Source organism: Tachypleus tridentatus, chromosome 9, assembly GCF_004210375.1.
Source record: "Tachypleus tridentatus isolate NWPU-2018 chromosome 9, ASM421037v1, whole genome shotgun sequence".
Classification (NCBI taxonomy): domain Eukaryota; kingdom Metazoa; phylum Arthropoda; class Merostomata; order Xiphosura; family Limulidae; genus Tachypleus; species Tachypleus tridentatus.
Genome location: NC_134833.1, coordinates 125367931 through 125384595, shown reverse-complemented (window position 1 = coordinate 125384595; position 16665 = coordinate 125367931). Strand labels below are relative to the sequence as shown.

General features: G+C 30.9%; 1 protein-coding gene across 4 annotated transcripts in view; it reads left to right on the top strand.

Moving 5' to 3' along the window:
• Positions 1-1540: 1540 nt before the first annotated feature.
• LOC143226286 (claspin-like) overlaps positions 1541-16665 on the top strand; it is a 70121-nt gene continuing 54996 nt past the window's right edge. For 2 of the 4 annotated variants that reach the window (XM_076457062.1, XM_076457060.1), the window contains exons 1-4: positions 1549-1670; positions 3266-3374; positions 4577-4729; positions 12072-12774. In XM_076457062.1, coding sequence (XP_076313177.1) covers positions 4613-4729; positions 12072-12774 — 820 coding nt within the window. In that variant the 5' untranslated portion in view covers positions 1549-1670; positions 3266-3374; positions 4577-4612. Of the gene's footprint in view, positions 1671-3265; positions 3375-4576; positions 4730-12071; positions 12775-16665 lie in introns of all 4 variants that reach the window. The other 2 variants (XM_076457063.1, XM_076457061.1) reach the window with 1 other exon arrangement.

Here is a 16665-nt window from a genome sequence, read left to right as displayed (position 1 = left end):
TGAACTGTATGTATAATTCCTGTTGTGGTTGATGTCAAGAGCTGTCGCGCTTTCAGATCATCTTTATAAGTTGTCTAATGCGTTTAAACTCAGCACACCACTTTTTCATTGTTGAATATACCGAAGCATCCTCTCTTGATTTTACTTCTATGTCTTGATAGATTTCTTGTTGTGTAATTTTCTTTTTAACAAAATATGTAATTACATCATGAAGTTCGATCTTTTCCATAGCGTTCAACGCTGCTCGCTTCTTTCCTTCAAGAATCCGCAACACACGAAATAAGTTCGTTAACTTATACGTTACGTGGTGTTTATTCATAAAAAGGTAAATACTTAACACGTAACAGAAAAAAAATCATACATTACATTTATTTTTAGGTCGAGCCACGAACCTTCAGAATAATATTCGTACTATACTATGAGTCAAAAAATTCTAATTATTAAAAAAACTTAATGTAAATGTTGTCACATTTCTCTTGTGTATTAGACTTCTTTTCTATTGAATGGTCAACTCCCTGACTATAAAATATTAAATTTTGCGAAAGTATAATTCTGCCAGTGATTTAATGATTTGAAACAAAGGAATTAAAAGAATCGAGCCCCCACTAGAACAGCGTTAAGTTTACGGATTTACAATGCTAAAATAATGGGTTCGATTCTACTTGTTGGGTTCAGCAGATAATCCGATATGACTTTGCTCTACGTAAATACACATAAAAGTATTGAAATTATATTTCACTTATCAAAATGTAAAAGAAGAGCAACTGCAATAGTAAAACAAAATTTGAGTTTACTTTTTATAAATGCAACACCAAATATATGTAATTCAGTATTACTTTAGCGTTAAAAATATCAGGATATACAACAGTTGTAAAATATAACGATAATAATTATAACATTTATCATTATGTGTCGTTATTATGAATCTGATTATTATTACAATGTGAATATTGCGTATGGATTTGAGTTAGAAATTCGAGAATGATAACTGTACCGGATTCGATTATTTCTGAATCATTTCATGAGTTATTATTATGATGATGGATACTTCTCCTATTACGTAGCAAACTGATCGGTATCGAGTGGATCAAAGAATCGATTTAAATGGGATTTTGATTCACAGTAATGAGTTGTTCAAAAAGAACGAATCGTTCATGAACGGCACGTCTCTACCCCACATCTTTAAAGCTAACAATAGATCAATCCAAAGAAAAGACGTACCAGTTATAAAGTAACGATACAAAAATCCTATATAGAAGTTTAAAACTCCTTTTTATAGATAAAGTATTTTTTTCCTATTTTACTTTAGAGATAAACAAAGAAATACTTTTTTGTTTATTTGGTATCTTGATATGTAAATACATTCTTATTGGCTAAGGAAAAATCTAGTGGTAAGTTAAATTTCCGAATTAAGTTCTTTAGATATTATTCCATAAAGTATATTATCATCAATTCGACGTTCAGAAAATTATACTTTTGTAACACCAAAATATTTATCTTGGAATTATTTTTGTAATATTTCAACAACAGATGGCGATATTTTGGCGCGAGATTAGTTGCTATAAGTTAATATGAAGGTTTTTTAAAAACAGAACTTAGTGTTTAATTTGATAGCAGCAGTGAGTTGGATGTGGAAAAATTTGGTCTTCAGTATTCCTGACAAAAATTTGGTAGATAGCTCAATAAGTATTGGTATTAATATGTATATATAGTATTAACATTTCTTTTTGTTATATATACTGTTGTTTCTGTTGAACGCATTAGTTAAATTTTTATTTTCAACTTTTAATTTTTAGGTTATCACAAGATATTTACAAAGTGTTATCACAAAGCGAATGTTAATATTATATATCGTTAAAGTAAATAACACAAAATTGAATATTATTTAATATTAAATGTTTTGAAAAGTAGAATGTTTTTACAAACTAAAGAACCATTAGTTTTACAACTGGGAGAATGTGTGACTGTGTGGTAAGGTACTTCGGACATTATAATTATAACTTATACATGTGTATATATATTTCAGGAGTTACATGTATAACGTTAGCATACATTTTGTGCAATATGTGTATAAAGAACAGGCATTGGTTAGTAGTTAGCGTAGTGGGATGAATTTGAAGACCCAGAGTTTGCATCCCGTTATGTTACCGTTTAAAATTACATCCCTCTCATATTGGATTTGGAAATTGGAGCCATGGGCGTGTTAAAACTTGTTACCATAAGAGTTTGTTACCAAATGGGCTGTATGTGCTGTGCTCACCATGGGTATCAAAACTCAGTTTGTAATGTTATAATTAAGTTATTGCTTTGCCACTAAAAGAGGAAGCTGTTATAGTAGTGATGGTTACATCTCAAAATTTGAATACATTAGCCCAAGAGTTTACAGTATATAATGTTCACTGGCTATTTTCTATGTAGTATGTCGTTGTCAGTTTAAAATTATGAAATACTGTGGAGCTAATCAGATTAGAGCTTTTGTGAATATCTGAAACACAGAAACATTCTAACAGCTAATAAATAGTCAGTGGATTTAACATATACATGGGTAATGTGTGTGTGATATTGTAGAGCAATTAATAAGTAATGAATACTGTCCACACACTTGGTCCTTAAAAGAAATGTTCTAACTTTAAAATAAATATAGAATTGTCTTATTAACTCTGCTTTTGTTAACGTTAATATACCTTTTAGTTTTCTCTTTTTTATATATATATTGCAATACTTACAATGCAACCATTAATAATACAGTTCACAGAGTTTTGAAATACAAAAATGAAGTTAGTGTCCAGCTGAATTATTTGTTGGTTTGTTATGATAATTCAGAAAAATGATATAATGATTATAATGGGGGGTTGTATTTATATCATGACAACTTTATTAGTTATAACTAGACTGACTAGAAGATATGACAACTAGAGTTATCTATAATTATTACTGTTTTTTTCTATTGAGATTTTAAGAATTGAAAATTGATTGGATTTTAACAACTGGTGGTGAGTAAAATATTTAATGATTTTAGGTTCTCAAAATATTAGACAATTTTAACTTGTATTTACTTTCCTACAGTGTTTCTGATAGCTCAAGTAAAAAAGCACCAATGTCAAAAGACTAGTGTAAGCTTGAAGTCATGGGTTCAAGCTTTTGTTAGAGCAGAATGTTGTTTGTGTAATATTTAATCTTGCAATTTGTGTTCAACATGGGGCTCAAGTGTTGTATAATTTATGTTGTTTTTTGTATTGTTTATGTGATTATTGAAAACTTGAAGGCAAGCTTTGAGTGCAGGAGGGATAAATAACAATTAAGACAGGAGTTGCTCTTAATAATAGCACAGTGCAAGTAAAAGCTGGATATCCTGGTTTGAAGCCACAATCAAGGTGGGATATTTCTGTGAAGAGTTAGTTAATACAAGGTCATTTACAAAAATGCAAAATTTATTAAGCTGCCAGTAGATATAGTTTTTTTATATTATTATTATAGGGTATTTATATATTATTTATCATTTACCGTTTTTAGTTTTTGTTTTAACTGTATGCATGTAATGCCTGATAACATGCACTCATTTTTTGCTATGTGGATTGACAGTGCTCCAGTACATGTTATTATTTTGAAAATGGCTAATTCAGTTGTATGTGTAAAGTAATACTTTTTAAGAACTTCATGTGTGAGAAGAGTAAGTTTTGAAGTTTTTGAATTAAGCATTTGTATGTGTTAAATGTGTAATGGTAAAGTTTACATCAGGTCCTACCACATCATGATTCTGATGAGTGTTACCTGAATGCTGTTAGATGTTTAAAATAATTTATTCAGGTGCATGAAAGAAAAAAAAAACCTTTATCAAAAATGTAGTGTTACCTAAAGTAAAACCATTTCATTATACTTGCAGGCTATTGTTTGTCAATTTACTATTAAATTGGTAATTGTTATATGCAGTGTGATGAGACAGATGATGTTAGTGGTGAATTTTGTAATAGAATAAGAGTTTTAATAGTAGACTTAAGTTTTAGACACATTGATTGGGATTGTATGGAATCAAAGAATAAGAGGAGAGAGAGAGATTTGAAAAGATTTAAGATAATTTTCTATATTGAATAGTTGGAGAACCAGCTAGAGCAGGTGCAATTTTAAATTGATTAACCCACTAATAAGGATGTATTTGTAAGAATTAATATGTAGGAACATTTCTGGGGAAGAGTGATCATTTTATGATTAAGTTTGGTGATTTGTTACATGTTGTTATTAGAAGAATTTCAGTCCCTAATTTTTTAAAGCTAAGTTTGAGATCATGAGACGTGATTTATCATTGGTGAAACTGAGAGTGAAAGGATGATATGGGATAGATATACAGTTGGTTTGTTTTTAACATAAAGTGCTTTTAATTCAAGAGGTTAAACAAGGAATGGATTATTCCCCAAAACATGAAGAGTAGGTTTAAGTTTTTCCTCTTTTCCAAAGTTGAGTATGTGGAGACAGCTTTAAAGAACAAAAGTTCCTTATTGCCCATGTGTTATATAACCTTTCTATGAAATTGAAGCAATAAATTTATTTTCAAAAGATTTTAAGTCTTTTTTCTTTACAGGTAAAAAATCTATTTCTTTGACAAAGAAAACTTGAAATGATAACAGAGAAAAGCTGTACCATTCCAACTATTAAACATTTCAATGATGTTGAGAGTTCTTTAGATGATGGTCCTATGAGTGATGAGAAGCCTGAAGAAGAAACTGCCGAAAAGGTAGGTTTGTTTGAGTTTTCTAATTATGCTAATGCTTTAAACTCTTTTCCTTGCAACTTTATGTATATCTACTACATCTAAATGCATATTATTATGTGAGAGATTCTTAAGCAACATTAAATTCTTAGGGAAATAAATTGTTGTTGTTTTTTATTAGTACCATGCAACTTGAGATTTAATTTAACCTTTATTTATTTGTAGGTAAACAAGTACAAGGGAAATTTAATTTTTAAGTTAGTCTCATGGTTATACTTTTGGGAGACTAACTTCTAACTAAAATATTTTCTACCTTACTTCATTAAAGTAACCCTTAACTTTGTTAAGTTTTTCAGGGTGTTTCACCATATAGTAGGAAACTTAAAAAAAATTTAAAAAATATTTTAACAAAGAATTTATGATAAGTTTATTGAAACTTATCAAACATCACATTATTATGTTAAAGCTTTGTTCACACTGTGATGTTCACTGTGCATTCAAGACAGGACATTGGCTCACTTATAGAGAGAATTACTGAAGAGCCAAGTAATGTTTGCCATTTTACGTGATTCTGAATGTACGGAATTATATCAATGACGTGTTATTAGACTTGGTCATAAACTCTCATTTGGAAAGGTATAACTGGTGTTGTTTGAACTCCAGTGAAGTATATAGTTATCTGTTAAATTACACAACACATACAAAGATTTCTTGTCAAGCTAGAACACCAACAGCTTATCTAAAGCTGTAATGCATCGCATGCTACTTTATTGTGTTATATATTTGTTTGTTTGGTAGGAAGAACTAGATGATTAATTGATATAGCCAACTACCTATGAGCATTGACTAATGTTGTGCAAACTTACAATTAAATCAGCCAAGGTTGCAGACATAATCAACTAATAAAATTAATGTTTCTAATTATTATTGTTTTAGATTTTTCCAACTATCTTAATCTCATATGAGAATAATTTATTATTTTAATATAGTTGATTAATGAGCTCAATAGTCAGTTATATTATGTTGTCTTTAATCTGCAAGATACTTCTAAGCCACTTGAAACAGCTCCTTGACTGTCCTCACTTGAGCTAGCAAACCATTCAATTGGCATCTGTTTTTGACCACTGTTAAGTTTTGTTAATGTTATCTTATTTTTGTCTCTACCAAGAGATGTGCTCTTTTTCTGTTTCTTCTTCTTTCAAACATTTCATTTAACTGCCACTCCTTCACAAGATTTTACCTTGGTCTCATAACCATTTACATCTTTAGCCTTTTTAAGAATTTTATGGGGTCAAAAGTAAACCAATCCAAAAATGTATATTTTGGGCTCCTCTGCTGTCATATTTAAGGCAATCAAGATAAAAATTGGCACAAACATAAATTTTCTTGCACCCAACACACTGAGATACAAAAAAGTTGTTCATTTGGAGTTGTTTTTTTTTTTTTTGGTAAATTACTCAGCCATATTTGATCAATTTCATGGAATTTTGTACAAAAATACATTCCTACAGGTGTTGTAGATTGACAGACAAAATGGTGCATTTGGCCATTTTTAGTAATTGTAGGGAGGTCAGTATGCCACAAAAAGCATAATTTTGTTTTTTTTTACTATATTTTGCTGTATTGCAGTTGGTTTACATAGAATTTTATGCAAAGATACTTGTTTTCAATTCCAGTACATATGCCTACTAAAATATTTGATATACCCATTTTTGTTTATTTTAGAGTGGTCAAAAGGTTAAATAAGCCCATCATTTTAGGGGTTTTTGTCAGTTACTTAGCCACATTCTAATTTGTGTGGGATTTTTTTAAGGTAAAAAAACCTTTTGCAGGCACCAAACAGAGATAGACAGCTTGAGAAGCTTGTCATTTGCTTCATTTTAACAATGAGGAAACTACAATTTGGGATTCTTGTGAATTATTCATATCAACTAACTTTCATGTGATTTGATTTAGTATAAAGATTACTTCTTGCAGTCCAGAGCAGTCATAAGAGACAATTTTTGAGTTTTTGGTGTCAGAATTGACCATTTTACGTGTGTGTGGCAGAGACATGTTGCATTGGCCTCTTTAATGTTGAACTAAATTTAGTAAAAACTACAAACAGTTTGTCACAAGCAATTACTGTATAGTATCATTGGGGTTTATATAGTAGGGATCCTAAGAAATTTTTGTTTTAGCTTAGTTAGCTCTGGAAAATATGCTGGTTATGATTATATGATACAGATATGCTGTGTTCTTATTTTGATATACAAAAACATGATTTAAGTTAGTTTCATGATTATAAAAAGAAAAATATTTAGGAAATTATTCCTTCCTGCTTTCTTGTTTTCTACTTAGTTTTTGTGACAAAAATAAAATCAATTAAATATGAGAATGTAGGTTTTATTTAGTGTAAATTCAGTGTAGATTGCTAGAGTAGACTGTTCTTGTCACATCTATAAGTTTTATTATTCAACATAGTTTGAAAAAGCTGTAGGGCATAGTAATAAATGGATAGATTTTCTATGATTACCACGTCTTGGAGATTTCAAGTCAAAAAGTGAATCTTTTGTAATGTAGAAACCAAAATTTCACATTTGACTATAGAATGATGTTGAGTCAAAACAGTTGTTTGTCCTTTTGATATATGTTATTTGGAAAACATTACCTTACTGTTTATTTAAAGTTTTGTTTACTATAATAGCAACATTCTGGTTACCTGTAGCATTACATTGCACTAGATATGTAGGTTGTGAGGCCACTTGTTTGTTTCTGTCAAAATGTTAGACCTGAATTGTTATGTGTTTTTTTTTAATCAGATATTGCTTTCAAATAATTAACAGTCAAATCAAAGAATATATTGCCAAGATACTCCATTCAGCTTAAAATAGTGTAAAATAACCTCCACATAGCAGGTTTGTTACAAAATAGATGTGCTACTGGTAGCTGCTGTTCAAGTAGGCAGACATATAAAAAGAGGCTTTAGATGTATACACATTACATGTTTGTTTTTTATTTAAACAGAGCTGTCATAATGAGTAACATTGTTCCATTTTGTTTTATATGTTTAAAACACTTATAGATTATCAGTTGCAATGTTTTTTTTTTTTTAAGAAAATGATTATTGTACAATCATTTTTACTTCTACTCATTTTTGTTAATAACTAATTTGTTTTATTCTGGTATGTGTTATGTCTGCCAATTTTTCTCATATTTTTGCTTTTATAATAGTTTACTGGGTTAATGAAGATTACCAAGAGCTATCATTGTAGTTCAGTTTTAATGTGCATTGTCTACCCTGTTATTATATACTGAAATGTGCTGATGGTGTGACCTGTTTTATAGACATCAATAAACAACATTCAGTCTAATGTGAATAATGCCTGATGTATTCTTAATGTGTTTATTGCTAATGATTTAAAATTCATGGATTTCATACCTCTTCTGGTATTATGTTCAGTTCTCTTGATATTAGAATTTGACATTGACTTGCAGACTTCTTGAAATATTTACCTATAGATGTTGCAACTGACTATTAACTAAAAACATTAAAGCTTTAATACTGAATAAATATTAAATTCTGCTCATCTCATATCAAAAAGAAAAATGTTCTAATAATTGTAAGTGCAAACTCCTCAGTATGTCATAAAATGTGCACTAAAATAGCTTTACATTGGCAAACACATGAATAAATATTTCTTAGGTTATTGTTTTCATACCTAAAATGAAGTAAAAACATTAACATGTCCCAATAAATTTGACTGCTATTACAAAATGCTGCTGAAAAAGTAATTCTGTTTTTTTTTTAGGGGAGTTTCAGTCTCATTAATTTTCTATAAAAAATGTTGTTACACTGTAATTCATAAAAAATCTTATTTTTTGAAGCCTCAAACATATTTTGCATTTACAGTTATTTGTATTTCTGTGTTGAAGTCCTCATATCTAAATTATCTATTTAGTACATGTTATCAAATCTTTCATTACTTAATCTCTTTAGCATGAGATATGCCTTATATTTGACCTGAAGTTGTTGGAAATGTTGAGAAGTGAATGCTCTTTATAAATATAGTTTGTTAGCAGAAATAATAAATCAGTTGAATATGTTAGCATGTAATTGATTGTCTAATTGGAAGAGATGGCAATATTTTATTTTTATATACTTTTGAGATGCTTATTAGATTTACTTCAAAGTATTTACTTTAACAAAATTAATGAACTTGGAATCTTAAAATTAATGTTGTCAATTTTATTATGTAAAATTTGTAAGTTATTTTTATCGTATTCATTAGCTTAACAAAATAAATTTGTAATGAAAAATACAAAATGGATGATATTAGGGCTTTATACAAGAACTTATGAGGTTCAAAATACCAAATATACATACAATCCAGATTTTCAGTATAATAATGTATCATGAACCACAACAATGGTTCATAATACAGATTTCATGGAATTACCCAAACCCTGATAGAGCATTTGGGCAAAAAGCACCTTAAACAGTAAACATCTAGTTCAAGCAATACTTTAAAATCTTTTCTACTGACTGCTGAGGCTGTACACCTATTAATTAAAAAAAAAAAAGCATTTATGTTTGACTTGCAAGAAAAAAATTGACTCAAAATGGCCCATTTGTTGTATTTTTTTTAGTATTATTATTATTATTATTATTATTATTATTATTATATCTTGCCACAAGAAAAACAGCTTGGTATATATCACCCAAATGTTTTGCAGAGTATTAAATAAGGTTCTGCAAAGGTCATAGGGATATTAAGAAATCGATGTTTCTTCAGTATTTTACATAGGATAAAAACAGAATAATTCTTATATAAGTGATGTTATCATTACTTTTGAAGTTAGCTTTCTTACAAATATATAGTATTCCTTTAACTCTTGACTGCTGATTTGTTGTATAGGTACAGTCTGTCTCTGGTAGTTGAAAGTGAGTGTCTTGCACTGTGTATGGCTAGTACACTCTGTTAGTATATAAATGGTAAATGGACTGCACATGTCATTTATGGATAATTTGTTTGTGCATGTACTTTGACATGATTTTTGCATTTAAATATTTTTTATTCATCACTGTTTTAACAAGAGGTTGTACAAATGACCCAAATATATTACTTTATACATGTGCTTCATCTGTTGTAGACAAACAAAAGCAGAATGCTACATAATTTGTCAAAAAACATACTACCCATATTTGGAATAAAACTGGGTGACTAAGATAAATAATGGGCTTTATACAATATTTCTGCCATTTGTGTTGAAGAGTTGGGACAATGAAGTGAAGGTAAGAAAAAGTATACCTTTTGGGATTCTAGTAGTACAGCATGAGCCTAGACACCATAGAGATGACTGTTATTTTAGTTCATATAATGTTCAAAGCTACAACTGTAAATAAAAAGGAAATTTCTTATCTGAACTTCATGCTTGTTACTCATGGAATTGATGTACCTACTCCACTGGAGACTTTAAATAGTTTTGTCTGATTATGAATCTGATGCAAATAGATATGGTGATAGGGATTGTTTTCAACCTGAAATGTTTAGTGAATTACAATTTTTCACATAAGTTGAACTTGATTTGGTAAGAAATTTGAGCCTTCCAAAGGATTTTTAGAGATTTTGAGGTCCAAACTTTGGTTTAAGAACTTTTTCTTCAGGGACATCATTTTATTAGTAAAAAAAAACACGAGAAAGAATTTATACCATACTTTTCACAAGAAGTTTCACTGGTTTTTAACAACAGTATTGCTGAATTAATACCAATGCTAGGAACTGCAGTCTATGAACCAAGTGAGTGGTGATTGTTCATTGATTTCTTGCAAAGAAGTCTGTAAAGTATGTTCTTATTCATACTGGCAACATGTATACATCTGTTCTTATTGCTCATTTGGTTTTTGAAAAATCTGTATATGATGGAAAAAAATTATTATAATTTTTGGATTTTATATACAGGAATTACTTTAGAATATATGTAACTTGCTTGATAAATTCAAAGAGTTGGGTTGTAATATTAGCTTGAAAGTTCATTTCTTACAATCACATATTGACTATTTTCCTGAAACTATTGGTGCCATAAGTGAAGAAGGGAAAAGTTTCCATCTAGATACCTGGGAAATGGAAAGGAGGTATCAGGGAAGATAGAACATCATCATAATGGCTAATTACTGCTGGTTATTTAAGTGACATGTTCCATACACAATACATTAAAGAAAGACCATAACATGTAGTTTTGAGACTAAAAGACTTAGATTTTCACATAAAAAATTAAGATGAATGAGGATGCATATTAATTTTATATCATTTTCCTTTTTCTTCAGTTTGTTCATATTTCCATTAGCAAACATAATAAAATAATAAAAAATATTCATTTTAGTAAATAAAATAATTTGATCTAAGTACGAGTTTCTTTCTTCCCAATTTGTAAAATAAAATCTGCTGAGCTTAATTATGGAAAATCCATTATTAAAACCAAACCAAATTTCACAAAATTTAAGTTTGTAGGCCTTGTTATTAAATATATCATGAAGTAGTTCTGGTAAGTCTCTAATCATGAATTACCTTAATTTATTTTGATTAAAATTAAAGTACTTAGTTTGTAGCAAAATTCTGAAATAGTCCATTGGTTTTGTTAAGGAGTTTCAAAATAGAAGTAAATATTAGTGTCCTATGCATAACAAGAAGGAAGTGCATAAAACACATTTTCATATTTTGTAATTCCTGGTTATTCTGATTTTAAAACTGGCATATAGGACTTTACTGGATAGTATGATTATCAAAGAGCAACCTGAGACAAAAGCAGGATTTGTGTATAGTATGGTTCAGCATGCCAGACTTAGTCTGTATGTCTACAGGTTGAGTGATTACACACAAGTTACAGCCTATTGGTTTTTACATGTAATTTTCTCATGGTTAGTTAAAATTACTAATTGTTGATATTTATCCTGTACAATCTGTTCCTCATAGACTGTATTGGGTTATGTTATGACATTAATTTTTTAATGCTATTTAACATTGTTATTTAATTGTTTCAACTGTCCTAATCATGTGAACTTGTATACTGCAATGTTTCTTTATTCTTCAATACAGAACTTTATTTCCTTGAGGCATAAAATTTTACACACCTGTTCTTCATTTTGTTTTCTGTTATTTTATTTGTCATCCAGTGTTCTTTACAAAAGAATACTGTTTACTTTCAAATGTCACATTTTCTTTGAAAGACAAGTATTTTTAAAATTGTTGTTCATCTCCCAATAGTTAAAAAAGAATTATTTCATAATTTACATCTGTTCATTTTTATTTTCTAAGAAAGATGTATGTGTGTGTGTGTCAGTGTGTATATATAATAATTCTTCATCTTTGATTGTTTGTTCATACAGGATGTTTTAAATACCAGAAAATGTGAGAAAACATATTTTCATTGTGACAAAGACATCATAGAAAGTCTGTACAAGTCCGATAACTGTGATTATGACATGTTTGATATAGAACCGACTGCAGATAGTGGCACTGTCCAAGACTGTGCTAGTGTTGGTAATGATGATATGCTTGGGAATGAAAGGTTGACAGGCAGTGGTTATGTAGTTGATAAACAAGTGAAAGTTAATGACAAAAAACAAGGTTCGCCTGTAAAAAGTGAACTTATTACTACTCAATCTGAAATTACAAATGAAAAAACAATCAACATCAGTAGTTTTGATGAAGGATTTTTTAGTGAGCAACTATCAAAACATGAATATAAAAATACAGGGTACGTATCAGAAGTTCAAGGTGGTGAAAAGTCATTTGAAAATGATATAGAAATACAAGAGAATAAATCAGTTAGTGAAAATCTGCTTGCTGGGGAATCATTCAAAATTGAAAAGCACAAACAGGAAAATAAAAATGACTCCAATGAAAGTCAACAGGAAAATGAACTATTCAGAAATGAAAAGAATGAACAGAAGTTTGAAAGTGAAGGACTTGATAAAGTCTCGTCAAAAGTGAAGAAATTGGATAAATCATCCAAAACACACAAAACAGTTAAACGTTCAAAGGAAGAACTGAAGGAAATCTTCAGTGAAAATCAGAGGATACTACGAGGTAAAATTTTCAGCTTAAATATTGCAGGCTTAAAAGACCAAGAAATATTAACTGTTAATGAAATTTTGTTTTACATGTAGAATCAATAACTATATGTGTATACAATATTGGTATATCTTACATTGTGAAACTTAATTCCACAGATATTTATCCTATTTTATATCTCATGATGTTTATGTTATAGAGTTGTATTAATTGTGAAGTAGTAGTGTACACTAAATGCTGAAAAAAAATTTGACAAGAATATTTTAGAATTATGGAATACTTTTAAAAATTTATTACCAAATCCTAGCCACTACCAACCCAGAAAACACTTCTTCTTAAGACTTTCCTGAGCAATTAGTTTCTGTATGTTTGTGTATTCTTACCAATTAATAATTAGATTACATTGGCTACTAACCATAACAGTGAAAGCACATGCTAGTGATGCATATCAATACAGTATTCAAAGGTGACCTCTTTTTATCAAACCCTTAGTACTCCAGGATTTTAAACCTGTATAATTTTTTTTTTTATAATCAAGGACTGTTTCTGACCCATAAAGTTGTTTGCTTAGACGGTTATGTGGGATTATAGTGAATTGTTTCTGTTGGGTCTTATGTGCTCTCTCATTTGCATGGTGGTATGCCTGTCAACTTATGAAACTAGAAACAGTTTCAATACCCATGATCTGGAAAGCATAGGTAGCCCATTGTGTAGCTCATGCTTAATTATGAACCAACCAACATATCTTCCTATGATATCTAAAGATAACTGACTCAAGTTGTGAGATGAATGCTGTTTTTATTGTACTGTCTTGCCACTTTGTAGTTTTGAAATTCTTCTAGCTGTCTATATCTGCTGCTCTTCCTAAAATCTATAACATTTTAACACTTATTTTAAAAATCACTGATCCAAATGCTTTTATTATTATCTGAATGTATGAATATTTTGTGTTAAAGACTGATACGGACCCTTCACAAAAGCAATAAATTCTCACTGGCATCACATTACTTGCAGAATATCAAACAGTGTCACTAAATTGAAAATGTATTTCCAATAACACTTATACCTATTACCCAACCTCAAGAGTTTCAACTTTGCCAATGTAAGCATTAGACTAATTTTTTCTCACTTGCTCCAGTCTTTTATACCACACTCAATTACTCTTGGTGATACTTGTCTCATGATACTCTCCACCTTCATTGGTGTGCCTTCTTTCTTGCTACTGTATATAAGCACCTCATTCAGATAATTGTATTGCCTTTTCAAGACTGGTACTATACCAGTTTCTAACACTGGCTTTTAGTGGGGAGGAAGGGTAGTAGAGTGTCAGTAGATTGGATCTCAACCTGTAGTCATAGTGATGGATTGTAAGCTACCAGAATCACAATGAAAAGGTAAGCAACACCTTAGTGGACAAAGTTCCTCTATTTGAAAAAGCCCAAAAGGTAACATCCCAAGATTGGAATGATAAAATAATGTATGCCTTACTTAACCAAAGGTACAGAATTCATCTGGTATGGAATTGTGAACATTTATCTTCACTCCCCAACTGAGTGGATAAGGAGACTTTCACTTGCACCCAAAATTATGGGGAGAACATGGAACAACTGTGCTCAACCAAGAACCCAGGATTGCCTAATTCCATCTTAGGAATTACAAGGAGATAGTGGACCTCCTTTCACAAATGATGCACTGAACCAATATTGATCAGAATGAAGGGCCATGCATACCTCAACGAGTTAGTTTAGCATCAAATATGAATTGGTATGATGAGTAGACTCCCTCTTAGGCTAGTGCCACTCCAACTGGCATCTGGGAGAAACATCCAATGATCTGGGTAATGGACCCCCAACTTCAGCCTTTTCTCCAAGAGTGAAGAAATTCATTGAAAACTGGAGGAAAAGCCTCTGTCCATCACCCCAGTGACTGGAAACTGGTGTGGTAAGGACTTCCTAATTCCACTAGTAAAATCTGGGGGTTATGTGTATTAGGGATCCTGAAGAACATTGCAGTAGGTGAACAAAGTTCCCTAAATTTTTAAAAACAAACCAACCCCAAATTATTCAGTCCACTGATTTGCAGTGATAGGCAGGATTCCCTTTAGCTTTATTCATGATAGTTTATGAGTGGCATTTCAGCATAATATGGTAATACCATCTAGTGAGCTCATAGGTGATATTATGGAAGACATAATTTCTACAGAGGTTGTTGCAACAGATAGTATGTATAGTGAAAATTGGGTGCCAGTGTAGAGCTGGATTGATAAAATTATATCTAAGTGGACAGCATATGCCACAGAGTGGGATCTAGTGAGGGAAAAAAAAAGTAAGAAAACCTGGAATTTAAGAGACAAGAGGTGGGCAGAGAAGAAAATACTCGTTCTTCTTTATAATCTAGCAGATATTGTCATAATGACCACAAGAGGTAGGCAAAAACTTTCAGAAGAAGAAACTGCTAGCTCATGTAAATAATTTGAGAGAAAAGTATTGGGAAAGTACATATCCAAGCCCACATGATATCCTCCAGTAGGGAATTAAAATAGACAGCTGGAAACATAGAAGTGTCATAAACTTCAATAGATGTGACTTGCAGAAGTTTTCTTGTTTGTAAAGCAAGCCCAGAATAAGCCATATGGAACAATTTGTGAGCCACCTTGTCAAGGTAGTTGGGGATAAATCATGGGAATCTAAAGGATAAAATGAATAAAGAGTAAATTTTCTAGCACCTTCAAAGAAGTTAGTACAACCCATATAACACCTCAGGGCATAACAAATAATTGGGGTATGAGCAGTTGTAAAGGTGAGAAGTATCTGATAAAAAATTAAGAAGGATTTATCTCCATCCTTGATTGCTTAAGTCTTAGGAAGTAAGGATTTGTCAGGATATAGCAGGACAAAAGTAAAGTGATAGTCCTGTGCACATGTTATACAGACAGCTCTGACCTACAATGTCCACATGCTAGCAACAACAAAAAATACACTTTAAGGGAAAGATGATACATGGTACATAAGGCTAAAGGCTCGAGTAGATTTTGAGACAAAGTATGTAATACTACCATAACATTCCAGTTAGGCAACTGAAAAGGCTTTTATGTATAAAGGACTCAAAACAATTTGAGAAAATCGGATAGTGCTGGGGACTTTAATACTTTCTGATGTTTAGAATTCCACAAGGTAGTAGATAAAGCTGCCTTGTATAAAGCAGCAGTAAACGAAGCTAAACCTTTGTCAGAAAGTCATGTCACAAAACAAGATATGGTAGGTACAATTTATTTGAGATACCATTAGCTATGAGTGTGCATTTCTGTTGATAAATGACAGTGGGGCTGTAGATAGATTGAGACAACTACAAGAAAACTTTAGAAGTAAATGACCATATAATAGAAGTTTGAGCTTAGGAATGTGTAAGCATAGAATGTCAGATCAAGATTGCTTCAACCAAAGTAGCAGAAAAAGAAGTGGACACTTGAAGATACTGAATAAGAGGAAGCCATGGTTATATCAGCCAATCCTGAACTATCAACATCACTTGACAAGTAGTGGATCAAACCATAGCTAGAACTCTGGGTAACAGGTGAATTGGAAGGAAGACATTGAGATCCAATCCTGTTCAATCTTGACAATGCATTTATTACCAAAGTCTTATAATGCAGTATCAGGGATCAAAACACCTGTAGTTGTGAGTTTTAATGCATTGCTCATCAGCATCTTGAAATGAGAGTAAATCCAACAGGAAACCTTGTTATGAGTAGAGTATCTATTTGGTCAGGAGAATTCAGTTGGGTCAAGACAGGTGATTTGCCATTACATTCATCACCTCTGGAACATGGCAAGCTAGGAAGCTGATATAATGGGAATAAGCCTAATAGAGAATTCAAAAGTCAAAAACAAAGATCCTGAAATTGCA